At 43.9% G+C, this 20,884-nt stretch overlaps 1 protein-coding gene across 1 annotated transcript in view; it reads left to right on the forward strand.

The window, feature by feature from the left end:
• Positions 1–402: 402 nt before the first annotated feature.
• Positions 403–20,884, forward strand: part of Rbl2 (RB transcriptional corepressor like 2) — a 56,022-nt gene continuing 35,540 nt past the window's right edge. Inside the window, exons 1-8 of the mRNA XM_051169199.1 lie at positions 403–755; positions 5,457–5,587; positions 7,370–7,570; positions 10,760–10,824; positions 14,447–14,575; positions 16,951–17,111; positions 17,193–17,257; positions 18,059–18,245. Of these exons, the coding sequence (XP_051025156.1) occupies positions 525–755; positions 5,457–5,587; positions 7,370–7,570; positions 10,760–10,824; positions 14,447–14,575; positions 16,951–17,111; positions 17,193–17,257; positions 18,059–18,245 (1,170 nt within the window). The 5' untranslated portion in view covers positions 403–524. The remainder of the gene's footprint in view (positions 756–5,456; positions 5,588–7,369; positions 7,571–10,759; positions 10,825–14,446; positions 14,576–16,950; positions 17,112–17,192; positions 17,258–18,058; positions 18,246–20,884) is intronic.

Genomic DNA, 20,884 nt, shown 5'->3' on the forward strand with positions numbered 1-20,884 from the left:
CCTGCAAGAGTGAACTAGCCAGAAAGTGACTGGACTGTAGAGACTAAGATGAAATAAGCCCTTTCCTCCCCGAGTTGGCTTCAGTGTTTATCTTAGTAATAGAGAAACGAGCTATTATCTTTACTATTATCTGAGGTCCTGTAGGTGCTTGTGTGAAGAGCTTGTATACTAAAGCTCCTCCTGTCGATATTTCTCAGTCCTTTTTCCCTCAAAATGAGCCTTCTGAATGGTATCACTATTGAGAGACACTTAAAAGGGAAGAGGGCGCGTTCATTCGCCCCTAAATGAAGCATAGCTCATTTGCTCGCTCTTCATCCACGACTTTTGGGCCCCCTGAGATTCCAGGAGAGACTACATTTCCCAGCAGGCCGTGCTCAGACCTACGGGTGCCCGCATGGGACCGGGACATTCTGGGGGCGGTACCGTAATGGTGTAGGCTGCTGACGGTCAGGCGCTTCGCGGTTTGAATGGCTGCGGGCCCGGGCCCTCAGTACATCTGAAGAGCCGCGGCCTCGGGGTGAGCCATGGCTTCTGGAGGCAGCCAGTCGCCACCGCCTCCTCCTCCGGCCGCAGCCAGTTCGGAGGAAGAGGAAGATGATGGCGACACTGGGGACGGCGCTCAGCCCGCGGGGTCTCCGGGCCATCAGATCCAGCAGCGGTTCGAGGAGCTGTGCAGCCGCCTCAACATGGACGAGGCGGCTCGCGCCGAGGCCTGGAGCAGCTACCGCAGCATGAGCGAAAGCTACACGCTGGAGGTGCGTGCGTACACCGTCCGCGGAGATCGGGGACTCGGGGTGGCTGTGGGGTCGCTCGGTCGTTTGCACAGCACGGTTGCCTCTGCCCTGGCTTTGCAGCCCTCAGAGGAGAGACGCGTTAAGTTTCGGGCTTGCTTTACATGTTGAGGACCGCTTAAGATTTGTGGTCCCCCGGCGGACGAAAACCGGGTGTAAATACACAACATTTGTTGCTGAGCTCGGACACTCTTTTTGGCTGTCATCCAGGTATATAGCTTGTTTTGTCCCGTTTGGGGGACGGGGCTTGCGGTTGACAAAAATGGCCATTCGGGCCAGTGCCTGTCAACTCTGCAGGCACCTCCCCTGCATGGGCCAATGGGAAGTGACACGGAAGTCCGGATTGTTTATCAGCTGCCTGTGCGTTTGACCCTTTGGTTTTGTGTATAGTTTATAGAAGGAGCAGGGCAAAGAGACCCACCATTCAAACACTAAGTAAGGTGTTATTTAACTATAACACGGTGGTTGTGCCTGTATCATTCCGCTGAGTCCGTCTGTTTGTCTCTGTTCACACTTCCGATTTCCCCCTCTATTATTATACCCACAAAAAAGAAATACGACGGCCTTAGCATTAGTTCTGTGTGACTATGGGCAAACGTTTAACCACTGGAAACTCAGCTGTTGTTGATGTGTGTAAGCTGCTGATATTTGTGCCCACTTCCAAGTGCTGTCCTAAAGGTTAACTACGGCAATGTTTATGTGTGCAAAACTCTTACTGCATCGTCGAGATGGTCCCTATAAGTTAGCTAGAACAAGCGCAGCAGGGGCTTCGATGCACAGACTAAGTCCTGTGAAGCCTGGTGTCACATATGCACGTGACATTTAACAGATGCTTAGTAGGTTATTGTCACTTTAAAGCTCTCTGTCTCTGCCTGTCTGTCTGTCTCCTCTCTCCCTGTCTGTCAACCTGTCTCCCTGTCTGCCTGCTTCCCTGTCTTCTGTCTGTCTGTCTCCCTGTCTCTGTGCCTGTCTCTCTTCTCTCTCCCTCCTCCCTCCCCTCTCTCTCGCTCGCTCTCTCTCTCTCTCTCTCTCTCTCTCTCTCTCTCTCTCTCTCTCTCTCTCATGTGTAAGGATAGCTTTGGAGAGTTAGTTCTCTCCAGTGTATCACTGCGGATCACAGTGCCTTTACCTGCTGAACCTTGCCAGCTTAATTAGTAAATCGCTTTTGAAAACACACTTATGCTTTCTTATTTAGTTGAGGAAAACTTATTTTTATTTGGATTAGTTAGTGAGATTTTAATCTTGATTCTTAGTCCACTTTACCCTTATCACAGTCTGCTTCAGCCATCAGCTTGGCACAGCGGTGTAGGGGAATGGTCTAGTGTATTTTTGATGCTAATTACTGCTTGCTGTCTCTGTGACCCACCTTTTGATTAATTAAAAAGACCATCCCACCTGGGCAGGGCAGAGGAGATAGGTGGGGCTTGGGGAGAGAGAGAGGAATCCTGGGGAGAAGAAGAAAAGGAGGTCTAAGAGGAGGAAGGAGAGAGACCTAAGGGGAAGAGAGGAAGGCTGCCATGGGTTAGATGGAGGAGAAGCACATGGCTGGCGTGGATGGAGAATTTGGCCCAGATGAAGAACATTAACAAGTATTTGAGATTATGGATGGGAGGTAGCTGAATAAAAATAGGTAAAAACAGATGGCATGGGATTGAGACAGGGATCCCATACCTGCCCCACTATGGGAAGTAGTTTAGAGGATTAATGTCTGCCCTGCCCCAGGTTAACTAAGGCTTTTTTTTTTTTAATTAAGGCTATTTTAAAATATAACAAGTAAAAAAAAAAAAAAGCCGGGCGTAGTGGCGCACGCCTTTAATCCCAGCACTCGGGAGGCAGAGGCAGGCGGATCGCTGTGAGTTCGAGGCCAGCCTGGTCTACAAAGCGAGTCCAGGACAGCCAAGGCTACACAGAGAAACCCTGTCTCAAAAAAAAAAAAAAATATAACAAGTGTCTGTGTCTTAATTGATTGATAAGTGGGCCTACTTGATCCTACTGGTAATACTGATAATTTAAAAAACAATAAGTGGCACCCAACATGGGCACTGGGGAGGGGGAACCCTCATTTGAGGAATCGCCTCCATCAGATTGACAGTGGGCGTGCCTGTGGAGTATTTTCTTAATTGCTAATTGATGCAGTGTGCTGTGGGTGATGCCATCACCTGGGCAGGTGGTTCTGGGCTATATAAGGAAGGTCGCTGAAGAAGCCAGAACGTGGCATTCCTCTGTGCTCTGTGTTTCAGCTCACGCCTCCAGGCTCCTGCCTTGAGTTTCTGGCTGTAACCTGTGAGCCAAATAAACCCTTTCCTCCCAAGTAGCTTTTGGTCATAGTATTTATCATAGCACAAAAAGAAATCTAGAATAACCGTTAAGTTGGCCTGAGTATTTGTCTATCTTGGAATATTTCCTGAGCACCTGTCATTTGCCACAGTATTCTAGGTGCTGGGAATAAAGCGGTGGACAAAACCTGGAACTCCTCACTTGTGAGCTTATAGTCAGGAATGCTGCAGACGGGCTGGAGAGGTGGCTCAGCGGTTAAGAGCACTGTCTGCTTTTCCAGGGGCCCTGAGTTCAATTCCTAGCAACCACATGGTGGCTCACAACCATCTGTGATGAGGAATGCTGCAGGCTAATATGAGCCAGCTGAAACTGTTCAGAAGAAAACAAAGCTTGCCTGATATTTAAGCCTTGCCATTAGCTTTAGAATTGTCTTGATTTTTTTTTTTTTTCTGAATTCTTAAAAAAATATTTTTGTGTGTGTGTGTACGAATGTTTTTCCTGCATGCGGGCTTGGAAACTGAGAAGAGGGGGCGTCAGATCCCCTGGATGTGGAATTATACAGTTAAGTACCACCATTGGGTGCTGGGACTGAAACCTGAGCCCTCCGGAAGAGCGGCCACTACTCTCAGCCGCTGAGCCCTTCTTCCTCCAGCCCCATTTCCTGAATCCCTGTAGTTCATTTAATTCTCTCAGCTAAGAAAATGAAACCTCTGGGCTTAAGTAGTTTGCCCATGGTGCTATCTCGAATATGTGGCAGGGGCGGGATTTAGCAGCAGTTCTGCTTAACTTATAGGGCCATGGACTGTGAACATGAAATGACACCCCACCCACACTTTTTTTTTTTTCTGGAGACACAGGGTCTTATAAAGTGCTACCTGGCCTTTGACTTGCTGAGGATGACCTTGAACTTCTGATCCTCATGCCAATTGGGATCTGAAGAGGGGGCCATCATAGTCAAGCAATGCCCGAGACATCAAGCCTGCCAAGGAAGCACTCTGACAGCTAAGCTACCTCCTCAGCCCTAGGATGACTTTTGTTTTCTTTTGTTTTTTGTTTGTTTGTTTGTTTTTCGAGACAGGGTCTCTCTGTGTAGCCTTGGCTGTCCTGGACTCACTTTGTAGACCAGGCTAGCCTTGAACTCACAGCGATCCACCTGCCTCTGCCTCCTGAGTGCTGGGATTAACCTAGGATGACTTTTAATGATTTTTAATAAATACCTGTTTCAGGGCTAATGATGAAACAGGTGCAGAGGAAGCTGCTCCTGTGCTGTCTGTGGCTCCAGGCATGTATTACTTTATAGAGCTTGTCTCTGTCTCCTGTATCCTTCAATCATTGTAAAATCCTCATGTCTAAGGGGGCGGGGGTAGTGTAGTTATAAATTCTCCAAAACTAAGTAGACTGCAATACATCGTCTGTCTTAAACCCGCCCCCCCGCCCCACCCCGTTTTTAGAACAAAGATGGCATTGTAACTGCTTACCTGTGTTCTTCCTAAAAGATCTTGATGGCAGAATGACTCAGTTGTTTTAAAGCTCAGTTTACCTCAAGGTCATATAATTGGGAAAATTATGGCTGCATGGGGTTAAGGATGTACTGCGGTGGAGTGTGTACCGTCGTGAGTGAGGCCTTGAGTTCTAATACTCAGCAGCGCCAAAAAATTAAAGCCCCAAACCAACACACACACACACACACACACACACACACACACACACACACACACATGAAAACCAAAACCAAAACAGGAAACCGTCCTCCAAACCAAACATGGCATGAAACCATTTCTCAGAGCTGTGTTTAGGGAGGGGAGGGGACCTGATGGTGCTTGCTGTACAAGCATGGGGGCCTGAGTTCGGATCCTAGCATCCATGCTGAAAGCCGGAGTACCAGGCTGTGGTTTGGGGACTCAGGCAGTACAATGGAGATGCTATGTGTATGCATCAAAATGAGCCACAGGGATGAGCAGAGCTCAGCACAGCTCAGCGTGGCAGGGCTCCTAACTGGCTGCTGTCACCTTGTCTCTCTCAGCATGACAACTGAAGGTAGTCACACTTTTAGTCACACTTTTTTCAATCCTGGTTTATGACTCCCAAGGGGCACATCCTCAAAGATGGAGCCAGGATGGGATTGGCATTGCCTTTTGTGACCTGTGAGATTGCATATTGTCACTTTTACCTGTGGCGTTAGTAGGAACAGTTAATTGGGTAAAGGGACGTAAGACTATCCTGTTTCAAGGGTAAGGAACAAAGACGTGCATGGAAGAATGTTAGTGTGTCACATACAGGAAGAGGACGTGGGCCATCATGCATATATCTCTGTCAATATAAGTGCAAGAAGTTTTACACTGAAACATACAGAAGTCATTGGCTAAAACTCTTTATTTTCTTTTTCAGGGAAACGATCTTCACTGGTTAGCATGTGCCTTATATGTGGCTTGCAGAAAATCTGTTCCCACTGTAAGCAAAGGGACCATTGAAGGAAACTATGTGTCTTTAACTAGAATCCTTCGATGCTCGGAGCAGAGGTAACTATATTAGAGCTTAGAAAGTAGGATGTAGACGGGCGTGGTGGCGCACGCCTTTAATCCCAGCACTCGGGAGGCAGACTCAGGTGGATGTCTGTGAGTTCGAGGCCAGCCTGATAGACAAAGCAAGTCTAGGACAGCCAGGGCTACACGGAGAAACCCTGTCTCAAAAAACCAAACAAGCAAACAAAAAGCCTTACAAATCACACTGATAATGAAAATTCTCTTTGCTGTTTTCTGAGTCTCTAACATGTAGATTGCTAAATCTGGAAACGGAGTCATGGCTTTCCTTATATTTCAGAGTTAGGATCATATTGCACTAATTTGAATGTAATTTGCATTTTAATGCATTAAAGGTTATGACTCATATTGTATAATGTTCCTATAAGTTTAAATAAAGATGAGAAGCTTTTAAAGATACTATGGATTGAAAAGGTAAATAAATATCAATTATGTTTATCAATTATGTTTAGATACATATGCATAGAACATGTGTTTTAATGTACATGGAATGTGTAGTAAAATTGAAGCTGCATACTCTCTGATCCTAAGGAAACTCCTACACACATACCAAGATGTTATTGTACTGCTTACAAATTCATGATTTATATGTATATGGGTGTTTGTGTTATATATGTGTACCACATGTGTCCCTGGGGTCTGTGGAGGATAGACGAAAACATTGGGTCTCCTGGTACTGGAGTTACAGATTGGTTGTGAGCTACCAAATGGGTGCTGGAACAGAACCTGCGTCATCTGCAAGAGCAACAAATGCTCTTACCACTGAGCTTCCTCACCAGCCCTACATTAGCTTACTTGAGGAAAATTAGAAGTAACCTCTTCTGTCGATTGAGTGAATGCAGAAAGTCATTGTATTTCATAGGAGGGAATGGCTTTAGTAACTGGGTGAGTTAGATGTGTCCATGTATTGACACTGATGAATCTCAGAAACATTAAATGAAAAATAAGTTGCAGAATGCTACTTACAGTGTGATACGTTTTTACATAAGGTCTAAGGACAAAAGAAACATACTTTTTTTTAATGAATAAATGTTTGGAAAATAATCAGCCTAACTTCAGATTGGGGGTTATACAGAATGTGGGGAGTAGAGAACGAGATTAGAAAGATGTTTAAGTTGAAATTTTGGCTGTTTTTATACTAACTTTATGATCTCATTTTTTAGATTCATTTTCTTTTATGTGTATTGAGTATTTTACCTGCATGTATGTGCACCATGTCCGTGGTTTTGGTGCTCAAGAAGGTCAGACGAAGACATCAGACCCCCTGGGACTGTGATCATGTGTGACCTTGTGGGTGTGGGGCATTGAACCCAGACCCTCTGCGAGAACAGCAAATACTCTTAACTGCTGAGTCATCTCTTCAGCCCCATAGTTTTTAGTATTTAAAACATCTGAGCTGGGCCCAGTGAGGCGACTCCATGTGTAAAAGCCCCTGCCACGCTCACAGAAAAACTTAAGCGATAAAGTGGACAGTGGTTGAGGGAAGGCATCCAGCATCAATTTCTGGCTTCCACGTGCATTTGCACTCATCACCTACATGGACATGTGCACATACACACAGATCGAACCTGAGCAAAGCAGACGAGGAGGGTTAGAGTGATAAGACTGATGGTAGGAGACTAATTTAGTCAAAGGCCTGTGTTTGATTTTATGTCATTGTCCAAATATAAGTTGATGAAATGATTTTGGTTTACTGTTAATTACTTGTATTGGCATAACGTTACCTTTACGTTATTAAAGTACCTTGTTTTTATTTATCAGCTTAATTGAATTTTTTAACAAGATGAAGAAGTGGGAGGACATGGCAAATCTACCCCCAGATTTCCGGGAACGTACTGAAAGACTAGAAAGAAACTTCACTGTTTCTGCTGTAATTTTTAAGAAATATGAACCCATTTTTCAAGACATTTTTAAGTATCCCCAAGAAGAACAGCCCCGCCAGCAAAGAGGGCGAAAGCAGAGGTATGCTTCCGTGTGTCTCTGGGAACAGCTTTTCTCTGGAGTGTTAGCTCTTCACTCTTTAAAAAGAAGCACACTTTCCTAAATAAATTTCCCTAAGAAGCTGGGGTTGGTTGTTTTGAGATAGGGTCTCATTATGTAGCCTTGGAGGTATGGATTTCACTATGTAAACCAACCAGGCTGGCCTCCTCCTCATGAAGATCTGCCTGCTTCTGCTATTGAGTCCTGGGATTAAAGACGTATGCTACCACACCTGGCTTAAAAAGGATTTTTTAAAATGATAATTTATTATTGTTTTTGCTGTGTGTTAGAAGTTGCCTGGCTTCTTTCTTTCTTTTTCTTTTCTTTTCTTTTTTTTTTTTTTCCTGGCCTTTTTTTTTTTTTCTTTTTTTTTTTTCTGGCTTCTTTCATATAATGCACAATGTTTGGGTTTTATGTTGATATAAAATTTCCCTTTTAATTTAAGCAACCAAAAATGCAAGTGAGACCTTAAACACTGTCTCCAGTTGGTCTATACCAGATGCTGATATTTTCTATTTCTATTATTTGGCCTGTATGCCAAACTGAATAATAGTCACGGAGTAAGCTTGGCACTCATAACCAATCAACACCAGAGAAAGCATGTTGGGTGAGAAGAGAGGAAGTCAACTGCTGTGACCTGGTTTACTGTCAGGACTACAAAACCAGTTTACCCTGGTTCGTGGTCTGGCTTCACAATTATGAGACATAAACTGTCCTCTTTTCACAGCCAAAGTTGTTTAAAACAGAAAGGGAACTTTTGCTTTTAAAAGTATGTCAAGAAATTTCCTCTTAAAATAGGACTACAGGGGCTGGAGAGATGGCTCAGAGGTTAAGAGCACTGTCTGTTCTTCCACAGATCCTGAGTTCAAATCCCAGCAACCACATGGTAGCTCACAACCATCTATAATGAGATCTGTTATCCCCTATGGCATACAGGCACACAAGCAGGCAGAATATTATATAAATAATAAATAAATAAATCTTTAGAAAAAATGAAATAAAATAGGACTACAACAATATTCATAAGACATGTAGAAACCAGACATGGTGGTGCAGGCCTTTAGTCCCAGCCCTCAGGAGGCAGAGGCAGGCAGATCACTGTGAGTTCGAGTCTAGCCTGATCTACAAAAGGAGTCCAGGACAGCCAGAGCTGTTACACAGAGAAACACTGTCTCGAAAACAAAAACAAAAACAAAAACAAAAATCCCCCAAAACAAAGAGACATTTATAAGGGCCTCTGGGTAGAGTTACACACAACTATCATCCCAGCCTTAAGGAGGCTGAGGCAGGAGCATCACCTGGACTGTATAAGAGAGATCCTGTCTCAGAAAGCCAAAAAGAGAAATAAAACCTAGCAAAAATGAAAACCACCTCAAACGGGGGAAGGAATATCATTGCATAGACAGGCTAGCCTTCAACTCGCTGGCTTCCAAGTGCTGGGATTACAGGAATGTTCTGCCACACCCTGTTTACTCCATAGGCTCTTGCTGCGTTCTAGCACTTTCTTCTAAGTCATACTGTGAGATGTGGCACTTAACTGTGTGTGTGTGTCATGAGGCAAGCACTTTTCTCAGATGTGAGCATGTGCTATGAAAACCTTGTTGGGCAAGGGGAAATCTGCTCCTCCAGGGGGCAGGCAACCCACGCACTTGATGGTGTTACCGTGATCGCAATGCCTCGTGAGTATGACTGTAAGGTACAACTGTGATAGGAAAGCTTGTCACTGTGTGTTAAACACACCAACAAGAAACAATTGCTTAGGTGTTGTGTAGGAGATGGGGGTTCAGAGAGAACCCACGATCTCTCTTCTGAGAGTTGAGATGTAAAATGAGAAAATGAGAGGAAAATAATGTACAGGCCATGTGAATGCAGTAAAACAGAAAAGTGAGGTTTCTGAGGCAAAAATAAATCTAGATGAGCCAGTTTGATAGTGTTGATAGAATGGAGTGAGTAGACGTGGGTAGGATTTTGGCAGATGACTTTAGAGACAGAGACGGAGAGGGTCTTCAGTGCAGAGGAAGCGGCAATGGGTGCAGAAGCAGCAAGCGAGAGGGAGCTGGGGAGCAGACAGGTTAGGTATTTCCAGGGCCCTAACGTTTACAGAGCTACAATTTAGAGTAGCTTATATATTAAAAGCAAAAAAGCATAAATTTCATACTTGAGGTCAATCAATCAAAATCATAAAAAGTTTATCATCTACTTTGGCAGAAAGGAGTTTTTGTTGTTGTTGAGACAAGGTCTTATGTAGCCCAGGAATCCTCAACCATGGTGTAGACGCCACTTTAGAAGCACTGCTTTAATTTTCACATGACTGTGACCTCCTAGATTAAGTCCAGTGCTCCTAAACACAGTGATTCTGACAGATGAAGGACAAAGGTCCAGGAAACAGGTGCCTGCTCATGCTAGCCCCAGAACCAAGCCAGTCTCTCCCTGTTCCCCAGGGTGTGCTGCTCTTCTTGATCCTTATTAAAATAGGCCACTGTAAAGCTGGGCATGGTGGCATACACCCGTAACCCTAGCACTCGGCAGATGCAGGTGTTCAAGGTCAGCTTCCTGCTACATAGCAAGTTCGAGGCCAGCCTGGGTTCCCTGAGACCGAGTCTAAGAAAATAAAAATAAAAATAAAAATAAAACGAAAGATGAGACAGCTCCTGTGATTTGTACACCATACAAGTCTGGTGTAAGCACTGGCCGAGATTTTGGCAAAAACAAAACAAAACAAGTTAAAGTGGGTCTGAAACTCCGTTTTGCAGACAGCTTGGCCAAACACAACAGGTCTCTTATTGGATGGAGTACAGGGAGTATAGCTTTCACAGTGTGCTGCATTTTGGGAAGAGGGCTCCAGTTGGTTTGCATAACAGAAGAGCTAACAGCAGACTGCCTGCAGCCTATAGCAGCATTAGTTGTGTTGGATGGCATCACAAGAGCTGCTTTCTTATTTTGTGTCTCATGTGTCTTGACCCCAGAAACATAGAAAGTTCCCCTGCTGAGCTTTTCCTGCGTCTAGGTGGTTTGCGGTCAAGATTTGGTTGGGGGGGGGGGTCTTCCTGTAAACATCCCTGAGAAGCCAAGTCTGGTGTCTGTGGGCTTGTTTCACACCTGATTGGAGTCATTTAGGACGCTTTTTGTAATTCCTGTGTTTGTCTCATGACTGTTCCCTCCCTCCTCCAGGCGACAGCCCTGTACCACATCTGAACTTTTCCACTTTTGTTGGGTGCTTTTCATATATGCAAAAGGTAAGAGAAGAGTGACATTTACTTGGATAGGAACTAGCTAACCTACATTTTTAGGTGCTGACTTTATGAATCAGGAAAAAAGTCTCACTTTTCCTAAGAGGCTCTTTAGACTGTCTTTACTGTATCTGCACTCGCTCGTACTAAGTGGCATACCGTTTCATTTTATCCGTGTCCACATCTCTTTGATGCAAAGCCATTGTTTTGAGTTGTGAACAGAAATGCCCCACTCTGTGTTAGCTTGATATGGCACTCTGCTCTTCATAAGACGTGCCTGAGTGGGGCTGAAGTCCTCGGAGCAGGTCTGATGGCATTCTGCATGTCCACAGGTAACGAGCGTCACTAAGCTAAACCAGTGTTTAGAGTCTTTTTCTCTCCTTTTTCCATCTTTATTGCCTTGGTATGTATGTTCCGTACAGGGATAATGCTTAACAGTCTAAGGAGAAGGTGCAGGTACATATGTTAGGCTTTTTTCTATAGACTGTGGCAGACTGCTGCCACTAAGGTCAATAAGATGTAAAGTGTCAGAACTGGAAGGAGCTTCATGCATGCCGCACCCTGCTGGTATGTTCTAAGACCTGGAGCCAAGGGTAGTCACAACCCTGAGCACTATGATTGCTATACATACCTACACAAGCTTAATTTATGCACCAACCACAGGAGGAGATAAGTGACAGTTCCTGTTGACAAGAACGGAGCAGTTATGGTAAGATAGTAGAGGCTGTGTTGACGCCGTCTCTATCAGTTATCTTATTGTACTGTCTGAGAAGCACCAGCATATGACTCTTTGAAAGATTTGTTATGTATGTGTGGGTGTTTGCCTGCATGAATGTCTGGGCACCATGTGCATGCAGTACCAGAGGAGGTCAGAAGAGGGCACCAGATATCCTGGACCTGGAGTTAACAGCTGCTGTGTGGGTGCTGGGAGCTCAATCCTGTGCCCTCTGGAAGAACAGCCATTGCTCTTTAACACTGACAGCTCTAAAAAAAAAAAAAAAAAAAAAAAACAAAACAAAACTACTTTCATAGTTTTAAATTTAAATTAAGGACACTCATCTTTTTACTTAGATCACCATGAAAGCAGCTAATTGGCTAGTGGATGCCTAGCATATTCAGCCCGGATATGCAGGACACAGGGAGGATTCGCGTCCCCGTTGGCACAAAGCTGGATAGAACAGAGAAGCATGCCATTTTAAGCTTGGTTTGTGTTCGTTTGAGGCTAACTATTCAGGCCAGGCTGACCTGGAACTTGTGACCCTCCTGCGTAAATCTTCCTAGTGCTTAGATTACAGGCTGCCTATCTGAGAGTTTGTTCTTATTTTCCATTTCATATTTCTTTTGTCTGTTGATCCAAGGTAACCGAAACTATAAAAATAAAACCACGGATAAGGGAAATTACTGTGTAAGAGTTTCCCTTTATCAGATCAGTTATCTCAACTGATGCATTTCAATACTAGGCAACTAAAGCCCAAACACAGTTACTAATGCGAGGACTTGAAGGCAGATCTCCTGCCTCCGGTTTGAAGCTAGACATGGGCTCCATCAGTGCTGTGGTTGCAGCTGAGGTCCTCTTTAACTTCATTACCTAAACTGCATGCCAGCAGAGGGAGGACTCTTTGTGCGGTGTCTAGTTTTGCTGTCTGTAACAGTGATGCTGGAAACTTTCTTCAGTGTAGTTAGAAGGCACAGATGTGCTCCAGTGGTGGGGTGTGTGCCCAACGTGCACAGGACCCTGGGTGCAATCCTATGCACCACAAATATAAAATAAATGTGATATAGATCAATGACATAAAATAAAAGCTTGGAGTATATGAGCTTTCTGTGAAGGCTGCCTCGTTAGCTTATATGACTGTTATTACATATGATAGTAATCTTACGATTTTATTGAATACCTGTGTGGCTATTAGGATTTTAATCTAGTTTGTGTGTGCTTAGGAGTGAATGTATTTGCTAGTGTATAAACTATTAAATAATAGAGTCTCAGTCACGCAGGAGCCACCACACTTTACTTGGCTTTCTTCCCCTCTTTCTGAGTGGGAGTCGATGGTTTTGGTGCACAGCACAGCTGAGTGTGGCATCTGTGGTGTGCTTGGATCCGTAGCTTAGCTGCTTTCATTCATGCTTGGTTTAGTTGGGGGAAGATAGACTTTGCCTGCAGCATACGGACATTTTACACAACCTCATTCCCAATAACAAGCTAACTCTCTGTATGTTTGCTGATTTCTTATGACAAGTGACAAGTTTGAGCTGTCACACGAAGGCCTTTTTGAGCAGCAGACCACTTCCTGTTTTCATAAAATCACATTCCTAGACAAGTAAGCCAACTCTAGAGGGTTAACCCTTTCTACTTTTCTGTTATCTCTTGATAAAATAGCTGGTAACGTAAGGTCTGTTTGTAAGGTCAGGGTTTGAAATGGTAAGGTGGTCTTGTTGGGACTGTCCTGGAATTTCAATTACAATGCCACTTTTAGGGGCATTTCAGCCTTTGGTTAGGAGTTACAATGCTGCTGTTCCCAGTACACACAGGGGCAAGTTTAGACTTGCCCATGATGGCTTGGCTGCTTAAAACCAGTGGGTGTGGCTTCCTGTTTTATGTACAACAATCAGAGTAAATTTTTAATATTTGGCCTTTTATAGTAGAGGCAAGCAAGTTAGCTTGATTATACCAATGCAGACTTCAGTCTCTTACTAATCATTTACCTTTCTGGCAGCAGCAAGATTTTATTTTTGTTTTTTGCTTCAACTTACTCCCCAAAGAAAAAACATCCTATGTCCTGAGAGCTAAGGTAGGTGGTAACTTTCTTTGGAAGGAAGCAGCGGAGGGAAATGAGACAGAGCCAAGCATATGTGATGCATGCCTTGGGCGGGCACTGTGTGTAAAGTGCAGGGGCCTGACAGCAGCCCTCCAGACAGACACTAGCAACTTAAATAGAGTCGGTCAGCACTCTTAAGCCAGCACTGCAGGAGGGGCGAGTTTGTAGGCATGGGCTGAGGTTTTTTTTCCTTTTGCTACAGGCATCGGCAGTTGTCCTTGGACTAGTAGTAGCTTTTGAAGCCAACTGTCTGTGTTCATGTTCTATTGGAATGATGTTGAACGATCTTTTATTACTATATAGAAAAGTATTTTAAATGCTGCCATTAGTGCTCTAATGAAAGGCTCATTTCTCTTTACAGTATGTATGAGAAAAATCACACATGAATCATTTTCCAGTGTTTTACCTCTAAATATTTCTAGTAATTTTCCCAGCAGAAAAGCTTCTATGTAAAATAATTTGTTACAGCTTAAGAAAGTTGGTAAATTTGTGTGTGTGTGTGTGTGTGTGTGTGTGTGTGTGTATTCAGCATTCCAAGGAGTAGACTAATAACAAAGTTTTATTTAGCTACTAGCTGCTTAATAGATGCCTATTAAATGCATATTGAATTTAGGTAAACTTTAGTTTTCATTAAGTTTGTAGACATACATTAAAATGTCAGTGCCCCAAAATGTAAAATTGCCAAGACACATTATCACTCTTGAACCAAGTTGGTGTAATGGTGTATGGCACCATTGTAATTAAAGGAAGCAGTTATGTTAACACACTGCACAGTGGAGCCGACTTAACTCTGTGACTTTATAATCCTATAGGTAACTTCCCCATGGTTAGTGATGACTTGGTCAATTCGTACCATCTTCTGCTGTGTGCATTAGATCTAGTTTATGGAAATGCCCTGCAGTGTTCTAATCGTAAAGAACTTGTGAACCCTAATTTTAAAGGTAAGTTTATAATCAGACATTTTGACAGCCCGTGTTCTGCATGGCTTTTACTCGTGGGAATTGTATCCGCAGAGCCAGGTTTGCTAGCACCAGGGAACACGAACATTGGAAAGCTTCCACTGTGGGGTCAATGAGAGCCTGTTCTGGAGAGTCAGTCTCTGCGTTCATGTTTAAAGCTGTACCTTATGTGTGTTTGTGCACCACGCGCATGCCTGGTGCTCTCAGAGGCCAGGACAGTGTCAAGTCTCAAGTCCCGTGGCTTAGAGATGGCTGTGATCCATGTGTGCTGGGAGTGGAACCTGGGTCCTCTGGAAGAGCAGGTAGCCCGTGCTTTTAATTGCTGAGCCACCCCGCCAATCTCCACCCCACTCCCCCTTCTAAAAACAAAAGCAAAGTATCACCAAGTTTAGTCTCAAGTGACAACTTTAGAAGTTTTTGGAAAATATATTGAGAAAGAGAAGAACGTAGAGACTCGGGAGTATCAGGGACAACTCACTCTACAGTCCTGTCTTTGTGCTTGGCGAGTTTGGTGCTCCAAGGAGCCAGAAACAGTTCACTAAAGGAGTCTCATTTCACTTCTTTTGCTACAAGAAAGTGAAGCTCTAAAGTAGCACGGCCTTTGCTCTCCAGGTGACAGGGATGAGAGCCATACTCATTCTGGCCGTGCATGTAGTGTGCTTTAAGTGATGTGACGGCTCAAGGCTGTACACGTGAGTTCTGAGGACGTATAGACATCTGTGCCGCTGATTCTGCTTGAACGCCGTGGGAGAATCCCATTGGGGCGTGACGTCAGTTAGAGTTTCAACCTGCCTATCAGGACTGATTTTAAAATTGGTGGAGTTAACTACAATTAACCTGTCCCTCATTGAGATGTGGGACTGAGATGGAGTTCTGCGACAGACTGCTCACCTGGCCCTGAGTTTGATCTTCAGTACTGTAGAACAAACAAAAAAAGTAAAAGAATAAAACAAAAAAATAAGGTTGTAGATTCCACTTAAGATTTTTTGTTTTGATTTTGATTTTTTTGAGACAGGGTTTCTCTGTGTAACCTTGGCTGTCCTGGACTCACTTTGTAAACCAGGCTGGCCTCAAACACACAGCAGTCTGCCTGCCTCTGCCTCCCCGACTGCTGGGATTACAGGCATGCGCTGCCACACCCTGCTCACTTAAGATTTTTTTTTTTATTATACGTGTTCATATAATAAAGATAATGCAGATGGTCCAAAATCCAAAAGACTACACTTGAAACTTCACGTCCAGGCATTTTGGACAAGGAACACTTGGCCTTTATCCGTTTCTGCATTTTCCTTTTCTTCATCCTTTCATTTTATCCTTTTACCTTTTTTCTAGGTACTGAACACAGGGCGCCCTAGTCTATGTTATATTGTTGCTTCCATTTGATGGGTTAATGTGGTCTTCTATTTTTACCTCCTTTAATTTTCTTTGAAATGTTTGTGTTCTTATGAAAGAACAAACTGTAAATCAATATAACTGTATCTAATATGATCAAGTCAGAGTTGGTAATCTGTGTGATTAAAGCAGTTGTTATGCTTTCGTGTGGGGCGGCAAAGGGAAGGCATGTGCCTGCCACATGTACAGGTGAGAGGACAACTTGAGGGAATGAGTTCTCTTACCCACCATCTGAGTCTTGGGCATCAAATTCAGGTTGGCAGGCTCGGAAGCAGGTGCCTTTCCCTGATGTGAGCCCTCTCACCACCCTGAAATGGATAATTTTGCTTTGTTTATTTTTCTGAGACAGGCTTTCTGCAGCTCTGGCTGTTGTGGAACTTCTCTGTAGACCCAGCTGGCCTTGAGCTCACAGAGATCAACCTGCCTCTGCTCCTGAGTGCTGGGGTTAAAGGTGTGCACCACCACACCTGTCAGAACTGTGTAATTAAAAAAAAAAAATTTTTTTTTAAAAATTTGAATGTATGCTCATTTGCAGAGTACAGTTCTTAGGTTTTCAGATATTCTCCCAGAAGCTTTTTTTTTTTTTTTTTAAACAATCTTTAGTCCATAACCAATCTTTTGAGTGGTGATGTATTCTACCTCCACCTCCATTTTAAAAAGTATTTAGTTTATAATTTATATAGTCTTTCTCTCTGTGCAACAGGGTCCTATAGCTCAGGCTGCCCTTCTCATTCACGACAGTCCTGCACTGGGTTGTAGATGTGAGGCAATGTGTCCCTTTTTGTTTGCGTGTTCTGGGGGTTCTACATATCCAGCTCTCCATCTTTTGAGGTGTACGTAAATCAGTCACATGTGTCAATCATCTCCTGACAGACTCACTAGTATTTGTTTTTCATGCCAGTGTATTATACGTTAGCAAATTGACGCTGACTAGTGTTGCCATCTTGTGATTTTATACATTGTAGGCCTGTCAGGGGATTGTCACCCCAAGGATTCTAAGCCTTCCTCCGACCCGCCCTGTGTCATTGAGAAGCTCTGTTCTTTACATGACGGTCTAGTGTTGGAGGCGAAGGGAATCAAGGAGCATTTCTGGAAACCCTACATTAGGAAACTCTTTGAGAAAAAGGTCTGTAAGTGTTGATGTAAGAGTGTTCTCTGGATAAAGATTGGGCAGTGTGTAACCCAAAGGCCTCTGTCGTCTTCACAGCTCCTCAAGGGGAAGGAGGAAAATCTTACTGGCTTCCTGGAACCTGGAAACTTTGCAGAGAGTTTGTAAGTATTTGGGCTGCAGATCTGCTCTCTGATATTTTTGGCTAGTTGGTTCATTTTGGCTTTTGGCTTTTCGAGATAAGAGTTTCTCTATGTAGCCTTGGCTGTTCTGGAACTTGCTCTGTAGACCAGACTGACCTCGAACTCAGATCCCCCTCCTCTGAGCCACCATGTCTGGCCTGTTCTGTTTTATCTGTGAAGAGACCTCAGTGCTCAGTATTTGGTCTCTTTGTACCGCAGACAATTTTTATGCTTTATACGGTAGAGCTCATAGAGGCCATAACAATTCTGGAAACTCCTACTATAAGCACGTATGTTTAAGCCCAGTGAAACTTTTTTTGTTTGAAATTTTAACAATCAAGATTTTGGATTATAAATTTTGAAGTTAAGAAAAGATTTTGTACCTAGCTATCAGGGTACATCCCAGCCCTTAGAACCTGAGGCAAGATGACTAAGTTTTTCTCAAAAAACAAAAACAAAAAGTTAAGGAAAGGGCTAAGAAGGCACTTTTTGGAAGTACAGAGGTAACAAATGTGGCAGTACCAGGTCTCTAGAGGTGTGTGCCAAGAACAGCTGAGGAAGTGTTCCATATGGTCATGTGCATGTTAGTTGTTATTTTTAGCTTTTTGAAGGCAAGTTTGTGCAGGGTCCCTACCTTGACACACTTTTGAAAACATTTGTTCAGTGTGTGCTGGACACACAGAATAAAGCAAGCTATGAACAACTGTTCTATTGAAATAATAGTAAAATCATGTAGTAAAGAGTGGAGGAGTGAGCTGAAATGGTGGCCCTGTCTCCCCATAGCAAGGCAGTTAATAAGGCTTATGAAGAGAGTGTGTTAGCCGCTGGGGACCTGGATGAGCGGATATTCCTTGGTGAGGATGCTGAAGAGGAACTTGGGACTCTCTCCCGGTGTCTGAACACTGCCTCGGGCCCAGAGAGTGCTGAGCGAATGCAGGCGAGAGACATCCTGCAGCAGCATCTTGACAAGGTGAGTCAAGCCACACAGAAAACAGGGAGCCCTGTGTGATGTGCTGATCATGGTTCACGGTCTCGGGAGAGGCAGGGTTCAGGCAAGAGGAAAAAAACGGGCTTCGGTTCTCCTCATGATCCTGAGTGTATGTATGTTTTAAATGCTGAGCAGGAAAAGAAGATTCTAGCTGTCTTAGTGACTTGTTTTTTCATTTGGTACCGGCTTTCAAGCATTTTAGTTAGGTCTGAGGAAAGAATTGACTGTTAATCTAAACAGATGTTGTGCTGCTGGCTTCTTTTGAAAAAGTGGGCTGTAGCAGATACTCTGCACAGTGGACACAGGCATTTAGAACATATTAACTCTAATTAGGGCCTATGGGTCTGCAGTCAGTCTTGAGGAACATTCTGCTGAACTGAAACCAATTTTTAGGATAATGGAGACTGACAACTCTAATTTTCCCTTCCCTATAACTGAGACGCTTCAGACTTGACACTGTCTGCTTGGGTTCTGTCTGTCTGTCTGTCTCTGCCTGTCTGTCCTCTCTCTCATACACACACACACACACACACACACACACACACACACACTTTTTTTTTTTTAGCCCGGGATCTCACAATGCATCCCAGGTTAACCTCAAATTTATAGCAATCATGTGTCAGCTGCCTAAGTGTTGAGGTCATGGGCATATGTCTCCCCTCCCCTCCTCCCGGCTCTCAGCTCATCTGATAATACTCATATGTTTTTATATGCTAGGTTGTGTCCTGGACTCTCAAAAATACAGCAGTAGACAAAACAGCAACAAACACACCCTGTCCTAAAGAAACTTAAATTTTAGCTTGGGAAGTTAGACATTAGTTAACCAACTAGTTAAACATATAATACCTTGAGTGACGACAAATAAAATTGATAACAGAGCATTGCGAGTGGGACAGAATAGATGGACCTTGGGGGCCACTGTAGATATGGTGACTAGAAATGTCTTTGAGGGGTTAGTATTAATAGGCTGCTGAGGTAATTGAGGTGGCAAGCCTTGGGCATAGACAGGGAAATTTATTTGAAGCCAGGAGAGTAGCAACTACAGAGGAGGCATGGTGAGAAGATTGTGTGGTAAGAACTCAGCACATGGGCTGGAGAGATGGCTCAGATTAAGGGCACTGACTGCTCCTCCAGAGGTCCTGAGTTCAATTCCCAGCAAACACATGGTGGCTCACAACCATCTGTAATGTGATCTGATGCCTTATTCTAGCCTGCAGGTGTACGTGTTGGCATAGCACTGTATACATAATAGTAAAATAAATCTTTAAAAAAAAAGAACTCAGTACGTGAGGGAAGAGCCTATCAAGATAAGAGCTCACGGAGTAGGAGACAGCAGGTCATTTAGTCTTTGGAAGCCATTGTAAGGGCTTTGGCAGTAACTGAGATGAAAGCTTGCAAGAGAGTATTTGGGAAGATGACCATATGTGATTTAATGAACATTTTTAAAGGTCCTGGAAGGGGGGGTCGGTGTTGTTTTAATTGAAAATCCCAGATTGTTCTATCTTACCAATGAAGACTCAGTAGCCAGATGCTGTGGTGGAAAACCTGCTAGCTCAGAGAGGCAGAGAAAGCACCCAGCTGACTTTGGTACTCAGCTCAAGTCATGATGGAAAAGCCCCAAAAGGCTCACTAGCTCAGCTGACAGCCCAGGAGGAAAAGGCCAAATAGCCCAAGGCCAAAGGCTTTCTAGATCAAAGTGCCAAAAAGACAAAGGCCAAGAAGCTAAAGAGCTAAAATCCCAAGACCCAAAGAGCTAAAGCACCAAAGACCCCTTCTTTTTCTACATGCTGTCTTAATCTTAAATACTCAACTGAGAGCCAGGCGTGGTGGCGCACGCCTTTAATCCCAGCACTCGGGAGACAGAGGCAGGCGGATCGCCGTGAGTTCGAGGCCAGCCTGGTCTACAAAGTGAGTCCAGGATGGCCAAGGCTACACAGAGAAACCCTGTCTCGGAAAAAAAAAAAAAAAAAAAAAAAAAAAAAAAAAACCAGAAAAAATACTCAACAGAAAGCCCCTCCTACTCTTTAATCCCTGTCAGCTGATTTCTTGCTCCACCTCTTGACCTAGGCTTAGTTTTTTCACATCCTGTGTGCAGATAGCTCTTGGAGTACAGGTGTGTTAGGGCTCAGCCACAAGAAACAGGAATTTACAGTTCAGTCTCAGGGATCACAGTGGCATCAATGACAGATTTTTACAATTCACAATCTCGGGCATCACAATGGATCAAATATCCTGCAACAGGTGGGTCCAGGCAAGAGGATGTAAAGAGGGTATTTTAATAATTCTTGATAGTGTATGGTGGCTTGGTTTATAGAAACATTTCTATTTGGACCACATTTTAGAGATAGCACTCACAGGACTTACTGATCTTTGGATTATGGTATCAAAGAAATAAGCCAATGATGTGACCATTGGGTGAATGATACAAGGGCAAGTCCTTCTAGATGCTTGGGAGGTTGCAGTGATCTGGCCCTGTCACTTGTGTACTCATCTCCTGTCCCCACCCATTCCGCCTCTTATTTCACTCTTTAGATGTGCCACCGTGCTACCAGCTCGAAGCCGTGTCCTCATTGTTGCCTCTGCCTACACATGTTTCTGCAAGATACTCATGTGACTGGCTT

This window comes from Acomys russatus, chromosome 26, assembly GCF_903995435.1.
Source record: "Acomys russatus chromosome 26, mAcoRus1.1, whole genome shotgun sequence".
Taxonomy (NCBI): Eukaryota; Metazoa; Chordata; class Mammalia; order Rodentia; family Muridae; genus Acomys; species Acomys russatus.